The sequence below is a fragment of the Mastomys coucha genome, unplaced genomic scaffold, assembly GCF_008632895.1.
Source record: "Mastomys coucha isolate ucsf_1 unplaced genomic scaffold, UCSF_Mcou_1 pScaffold3, whole genome shotgun sequence".
Lineage (NCBI taxonomy): Eukaryota > Metazoa > Chordata > Mammalia > Rodentia > Muridae > Mastomys > Mastomys coucha.
In genome coordinates, this window is record NW_022196909.1 from 25,612,583 (window position 1) to 25,620,720 (window position 8,138).

At 46.7% G+C, this 8,138-nt stretch overlaps 1 protein-coding gene across 1 annotated transcript in view; it reads right to left on the reverse strand.

Moving 5' to 3' along the window:
• Prep (prolyl endopeptidase) overlaps nt 1–8,138 on the reverse strand; it is a 93,536-nt gene that overhangs the window by 54,777 nt on the left and 30,621 nt on the right. The window contains exon 6 of the mRNA XM_031346508.1: nt 6,947–7,068. Within this exon, the coding sequence (XP_031202368.1) occupies nt 6,947–7,068 (122 nt within the window). The remainder of the gene's footprint in view (nt 1–6,946; nt 7,069–8,138) is intronic.

Consider the following 8,138-nt stretch of genomic DNA (forward strand, 5'->3'; position numbering starts at 1 on the left):
AGAAGAAGAAGAAGAAGAAGAAGAAGAAGAAGAAGAAGAAGAAGAAGAAGCAGCAGCAGCAGCAGCAAACAAACAAGAGAGTCAGGGTCTAGACTCTGATGGACAGCGTAAGTCCCCCCTACAAAGCACTGCTGCTTTAAGCATTATGAGCATAGCTATACTAACCTCGCTTTCTGGAAGCAATCTGACTAAAACCACGGGGTGCAGAAGAGAAGCAGGAATGCTAGCTTGTCTTCCAAATATGAAATAAGTAATTCCTAAGTTTCTAGTTTTCATACCCTTTCTTTTATGAGATTTTAAGTCTTGCAAACTTCCTTAAGGTCATAGTCACTTTTGTCCTTGATCAAACATTAACACAAGCAAAACCCCAAGAATGACAATAAGTGAGACAGTTATGTTCTGATGCTAGACCCACCTACCTCCCTCATGGTACTGGTAGGAATCAAAGCTGAAAGGCGCCGTTCTTACTACTATACAGTTTAATGTGCCAGTATTGTGATAGCTACATTCTATGGTGTCCTCCGGCCTACATTTAGAGTGCTGATTTAACCCAACTAGAAGATATCTAAGGGAGAAAAGAAGGCTGGTGTCTGGGGCTTGCTACGGTTCCAGCTACTTGGAAACGCCACCAATGACATGGAGACTGAGTTGTGTGCTGTCTCACCCCTGGAGTGAGCTACCAACATCAAGGTTCACAGACAAAAACTTTTTGAAAGTAAAAGCATATTCTCGTTTGCACAGAGTAGATGAGGGCACACAGGTGTGACCAAAGCTGGCTGATTTCAGCAGGATCGCCCGGCTTCTACAGTCTCTACCAAAGACATGCCACAAACATAGCTACTCAGCGGATCGTAGGTAAGGACGAGTTTATTCAACCAGGATTATTGAGGGGTTATCCAGTGGCTGCCTGCCACTCAATTCAATTCTAGATTACACAGAAAACCAGGGCAGGGCTCTGACAGCTAACACTAAGACGTTTGAGACAGACAGATGCAAACAGGAATAATCAATATTGTAGATTGAACATGATGTATGATGGTCGGAGAGGAGCAACTAATGGAAAAAGCTCTGAAAAACGGAGACCCCAGAATGCTTTGGGAAAATATGCCCACAGTTCCTCAGGAGGAGTCAGACTTCTAAAGTCAGTCTCTTAAGACTTCCCATCCTGGCGAGCGATGGTGGCACACACTTTTAATCCCAGCACTTGGGAGGCAGAGGCAGGTGGATTTCTGAGTTAGAGGCCAGCCTGGTCTACAGAGTGAGTTCTAGGACAGCCAGGGCTACACTGAGAAACCCTGTCCTGAAAAACCAAAAAGTAGGTGTGGGGGTCCCATGACCACTGAACTGCCAAGTGTGTCCCCAGGCTATATAAAATGCACTCACTCTCAGTATATGTCTCAGGACTGACAGATGCCATCCTCTAGGACTAAAACACTCCCCTCTTTCTGTGTTGGATGCTGGAGCCGAGAACTAACTGTGTATGTGAAAGGTGCAGAAAAAGCAGTAACCCCTGACTGAGACTGGAGGCTAACAGAGGCAGGGAAACGGCTTTAACAGCTTGGAGAGTCCATCATGTTCCTCTGAGGCAAACGTTCCCAGATTTACTGGACTCCTTTCATAACGGCTCTGAGTCATAACGGCATCGCTCTGATGCTCAGTCTGTTTCCAACACTCAATTAAGGAAAACTTTCAAATGCTAAACTCCATGCACATGATGAGTTTGCAGACAGGACTCATGGATGGCCGAAGAGGCAGCGTCAGGCACACAAGCAGCCATGCACACAGTGTGTCTATGCATATCTGTAACAGGCAGTCATATGCCAGGCTAGCCAGCATTCTCAGACAGTACAATAATACAGCTGAGTAAAACATGAATCTATCCAAATGGTATTTGATATGCTTGCCTGGTAAGTTAGAATCACATACAACCGAACACCCTGAGCATAAACCAAAAAACAAAACAAAACAAAACAAAAAAACAAAAAGAAAGAAAATAACCTTATTCAAAACAATACGGCTCTTGACGAGGGCTAGCCACTTAGGTCTCTGACCCGTCTCTCCTTCCTCTCCTGGTACACAAGCTTGGTTATTCAATAATCTCATCTGTTTTCCTTCCTCCCTTACTGAGTGATACACGACTCAGGGGAGCCAAGTAGTCAACCAGCCCTCCGACGGCAATGCAGGCTGATCATCTCTAGTCTAAAAACCCCAAATCTAAGCTGGCAAGATGGCTCAGTGATCAAGCCCGATAACCTAAATTTGGTCCCAAGAACCCATAATGGAAGGCCTGAACTAGCTCCCGATAGCATTCTCTGAGCACACATGCACTGTGACAAACGTACATTGGGGTGCGGACACATGACACCACAGGCAGAAAAATTCTACACGGGAGCTCAAGTGACAGTTTGCAGTCAAAATACAGGCCCATTAAAGAAATAATGTTCAGCGATGCATGTGTTACAAAACCTGAGTATCAACTGGGGTCCTGTGATGCCTCTTCCTGGCTGTCAACTTGACATACCTGGGGAAGGGAACCCCTAGTGGGCATTTTCTTCATTGCTAATGGATGTCCGAGAAACCCTCCTACCATGGTGGTGCCATCCCTAGGCAGGTGGGCCTGAGCTGTAGAAGGATAACTGGACGAGCCTGAGGGCAGTTTCCCCAAGGTTTCTTGCCCTAACTTCCCTCGATAACTGACTCTAACCAAGCGGATAAAATGCTTTCCTTCCCCAAGTTGTTTTGAGTCTTGGTGTTTATGACAGCCTCAGGAAAACAAACTAGAGTAGGTGTTAATGAAACAGCACAGTGTTTTATTTAAGTGTACGTAAACAGTACAAGAGCTGAAGGAAGCCAGTAGGCAAGGGGACACCTAACCTCCGCACGGAATGGTATTCCTACCACAGCTGCTCTGTAAGCAGCAGCATGGGCTTCTTTCTTGTCCACATCTAGGTCTCCAGTTTGGTTTCTGAGGCCTTCTGTCTCCCCAGGCACGTTGCAGAGGCCCCCCTATAGTAATCAGTATGGTGTTCGGGGTGCTATGCAGACTGCTGGGCCGAAAAGCCGTCAAGGTCTCTTGCCCAGCTCTGCACCCTGGGCTACATTAACCACCAGCCTGGCAAGATATGGTCATGGGCGCAAAGAGCAGCAAGAACAGTATGGGGTAGCCAACTGTTTCTGACTGGATCTAAGGTCAACTCCGCAGGAGGAAATGCGTGCCTCATAGGATAAAGAAGGTTGTGGAGCTCATAGGACCCACATGGGAACCTACCACGGTTACTTTGGTAAATGGGCAGCCTTTACCAAACTGACCTCCGAATCCCTACCTATAAACCCGCATATCAGTGCGGCGCTCCAACCTCATTGTTTTTATTTGGTTTTGTGCAGTGGACAGTGGCTAATGCAAAACATCACGCTTGACCAAAGTCCAAAGTGTAAAAAGTTCAGTGGAGTGCTCAGCCACTGCCTCCCTAAGGCTCAGGAAGAGGTGGTGGAGAGAGGAGACGCTGGAGTTGGTAGAGGACTGGACCAAATTGGTGCCTTTTGAACCTAACAGGACCGCTGCACTCATGAGCTCACAGGGGCACAGGAGCAAGCCGCCACCCCTGCCTGAGGAGCTACAGACAGACAACTGACAGACTGACCACACTCTGGTGGATGGTGGGTGCCACATCCATGATCATGGTGGGTGCCACATCCATGATCATACGGGTAGCAGGAATCTGAATCAGTGAGCTATCTAAAACAAAAAACAACAAAAAAGAGGCCATGTGGCTGGGAGTGGGTAGGAAAGGTGGGAAGGAAGATATGGGAGCCATTAGCAGGTAAATATGACCAAAATACATTACGTGCACTGCATAAGATTCTCAAAATTAATAAAAAAAATTATTTTATTCAAACTTTTTTCATGCAATATTTTGATCATATTCTCTCCCCTCCCAACTCCTCCCAGATCCTTCCCCCCATGACACTAATCAACAGCTTCATTTTCTCTCTCTTTCTTTCTTTAGAGAGAGAGAGAGAGAAGAGAGAGGAGAGAGAAAGAGAGAGAGAAATGGAGGCAGAAAGACTGTAGGAGCGGGAGGTGGTGGGTGATATGAACTCACAGATTGTGACTGGACACAGGTGACACCAGACACAAACAATCCTAACACAAACAAGGGGAAGTGGGCAGGCGTCCCTCCAAGCAGAGATCTGCAGTTGATACTTTCTGGGAAAGGGGAAACCAGCTATCTCCTTTCGGGTGTCGCTTACCGGGTGCCTTGAATACCGTTCTATCGCTGTGAAGAGACACTATGATCAAGGTAATTTACAAAAGAAAGCATTTAAATGGTGGCTTGACTGCAGTTTCATAAGGTGAGTCCATAACCAACACGGCAGGGAGAACGGAGGCAGGCAGACAGATAGACAGGCGGGCAGACACTAGAGCAGTAGCTGAGAGCTTACAGTAGAGCCACAGGTACAGCAGAGAGAACAACTGGGCCTGATGTGGGCTTTTGAAAGCTCAAAGCCCTCCCCCAGTGACACCTCCTCCAACAAGGCCACGCCTCCTCATCCTTCCCAAACAGGTTCTCTAGCTGGGCAGTGGTGGCGCACGCCTTTAATCCCAGCACTTAGGAGGAAAGGCAGGCGGATTTCTGCGTTTGAGGCCAGCCTGGTCTACAGAGTGAGTTCCAGGACAGCCAGGGCTAAACAGAGAAACCCTGTCTCGAAAAACCAAAAAACAAACAAACAAACAAAACAGGTTCTCTAACTGAGGGCCAAACATTTAAATACATGAGCCTACGGTGGCCTCCAGACCAGCACACTGTGTATTCCAACCACACTCCAGGTCAGGCCATACGTCCAGGAGTAGTTAGGCAGCACAAAACAGACTCTATGTTTTGTGTGTGTGTGAATTTCTCATGAGAATCTATATGTAATGACTATAATTGTATATATAAGTATGTATTTTTAAATTACTACAGAGTACAAGCTAATGTATGAAAATAGCTTATGGCTATATGTAATACATATTGATTTAAGATTAAAAAAAAAAAACTTCAAGAATAAAGTATGACAGAGTTAGGTCCCCAGTGTAGGACTCAGATAGCTGTCTGAGTCCTTCTGACATTGAGGATTTCCACAATCTTTAGTCTGCAGCACCCCCTGCTGGGAAGTTTTGAGTTCTTAGAGATTTTTGCTTAAGTTTTGGTTTGCAAATGACTTCAAAATAAGAAAGTTTTTGGTGGAGTCTAACCTAGAACACAGTAATCTCTCCCCTCCACCCTGACCCTTCATCCACACTATGTAGCTCACATCTTTCTGTGACAGCTGTCCAGAGGCCCAAGACAAAATTCCCCCAGGCACTGCAGCGTGGTATGCACAGGAGGGACTATGAACTGGGAGGTGGCCCGAGGGCCTTGGAAGGCAGGTGAGAGGGCAACCTGAGGGATGAAGTGGCCCCAGACTTCCTCTGGGCCAGGAGGCACAGGGAAAGATCCCTGCTGGAAGCTATGGAGGTGTGAACCTCACAAAAATACCCCAAAAGCTTGGCAGGAAGGATGTGATGGTTAGCAGGAACAACAGGAAAGAGGCCCTGAGAATGAAGGGCACCTTGATACAGAAGGATCGCACAGGTGAGCACACCACAGGTGAGCACACCACAGGCGAGCACACCACAGGTGAGCAGCCAAGATGAACCGAGCCAGCAAGAGGCTCTGGATGAGCCACGCCCTCCCCTTCCTCTAATCCCTCCCTTCGATGCTATGAGGAAATGAAAAGGAGAAACGAGAAACCCAACCTTCCAGACCTCACCTGACACCCAAATGGGCCGGGATGGAAAAACCACGGCAAGGAAACTGCTGACTAAGAACAACTCAGAACAGTACACACGAAGACACGGGGACAAGACCCTGTCACTCTTCTTGTATCCCTCCAACCAGACTGGCAAGTAACAATTTAAATTTTGAAACGTTCCTCTGCTGCCAAAGTCCTACTAGCTTTTCAGAAAAGAGAGTGCCTCAGCTCGCTCCCAGGTCTCTGGCAGATTCTGACCCACAGTGAGATGTTACATCCCAACCTCAATAAAAAACACACAGCATGTTCCCCTACCGTCAACAACAAACATTCCCGTGCACACAGACAGAAAAGTGGGGTCTTACTGTGGGAGCGCCCACATACCTTCACAGCTGACTCTCGAGACGCAAAATACAGCAGAGCCAACCTACTTCAAGAGCACGGCACTTGGGTAATTGTGGTTAAAAACTGCCCCCAGCCAGTGTATGAATCCTTATAACATGGGAAGATGTCTAAAAGATGCCTAGTGAGGAAACATGGCATGGATGAAGCAGCAGCACAGAGAGACTTGGTCTCTCCCTCTCACCTGAGGGCAGCAGGAAACATTCTACAAGACTACAGTACTGATCTCTGGGGTGTCCATGCTTTCTTCGTGTTGGCATAGCCAGAAGCAGGTTTTGCTTTTATTAAGACTTCAATGTTGGGGCTGGCGAGATGGCTCAGCGGGTAAGAGCACTGACTGCTCTTCTGAAGGTCCTGAGTTCAGATCTCAGCAACCACATGGTGGCTCACAACCATCCGTAATGAGATCTGACGCCCTCTTCTGGTGCATCTGAAGACAGCTACAGTGAATTATGCAAGCGTGTGTGGGGCGGGAGCGAGGGGGGTCAGAGCTCAATTCCCAGCAGCCTCAAGATGGCTCAAGGCCATCTGTACAGCTACAGTGTACTCATACACATAAAACAAATAAGTCTTAAAAAAAAAAAGACTTGAATGTTGAAATTAACAGGTAGACGATTTACCATCTGCATTCTTAATAACTCGTTTGAATAATAATATTTGAAAATTTTTAAATATTTTAAAATTTCACCTTAGTACGTCTACAATCCCGCTTTAGAAATATTTACACACATATCCCTAAGTCTTGTCTTTGAGGGCAAGTATACGATACCTCAGCTCCACCCATCCATTTAGGCTCATCGGGGAACTCCGCACACAAAATATCTTCTGACTGATCCGTCCCCAAGACGTGGTAGCAGAGCTTTTGGTGGAGATTGGTGGATGTCTCCGTGCCTGAAGAAGAGAACACACCTGCTGAAATGCAGTTGGCCATCTTAAGGAAACCCACCTCTATCAGACGACGCTAAGAACACCTCAAATGTTAAGTGTATGGTTGTGGGACACGAAGGGAAAAGATAAAGTCAAACGTATTCCTGAACAAACAAGGAGAGGAATTAAATTACCATCAGCTGCCTACAAAATAAAAAAAAAAAAAATTCACTATAAATCAAATGAGTATTACGAGATCCATAAGGAAAATTGTAAGCATCCCAAAGGAATGAAAGAATTAATAAATGAGCCAGGTGGTGGTGGCACACGCCTTTAATCCTAGCACTTGGGAGGCAGAGGCAGGTGGATTTCTGAGTTCGAGGCCAACCTGGTCTACAGAGTGAGTTCCAGGATAGCCAGGGACACATAGAGAAACCCTGTCTCGGAAAAACAAAAAAAAAAAAAAAGAATTAATAAATGGAGATACCCCATGCCCATGGAAGGATGCTGCCAGCGTGTTAGCTCCTGTCAACATGACTCTTAGCCACAACGCCAGGATCCCAGTATCTTAACCTGTGGACAGGGATGTCCTGATGGCATGTATATATGTTTTGGTTTTGGCGATTTTTTTTGCTAATCTGACACACTCTAGAGTTATCTGGGGAAAGGAACCTCAACTGTATAAATCTTTTGAAGGCAATTTTCCTGATTGCTGATTGATGTGGGAGGAACAAGCCTACTGTGCGCAGTGCCACCCCTGGGTAGGAAGTGGTGGGTATATCAGAAAGCAAACTGAGCAAGCTATGAGGAGCAAGCTAGTCAGCGGCATCCCTCCATGGCCTCTGCCTCAGTTTCTGCCTTGAGAACCTGCCCCGACTTCCCTCAGTGATAGTGTGACCTGGAAGTGTAAGACGAAATAATCCCTTTCCTCCCCGGGTGCTTTTGCTCACCTCACTGTCTTCCATCACAGCAACGGAAACAAAAATACTCAGAGCAATGGACAACACTGAAGGGGAAGGACAAGTTGGAGGACTGAACCCCTCTAACTTCTGTTCCCGGCAGGGACAGTGGTGTCCACCTGTCATCCGGACACG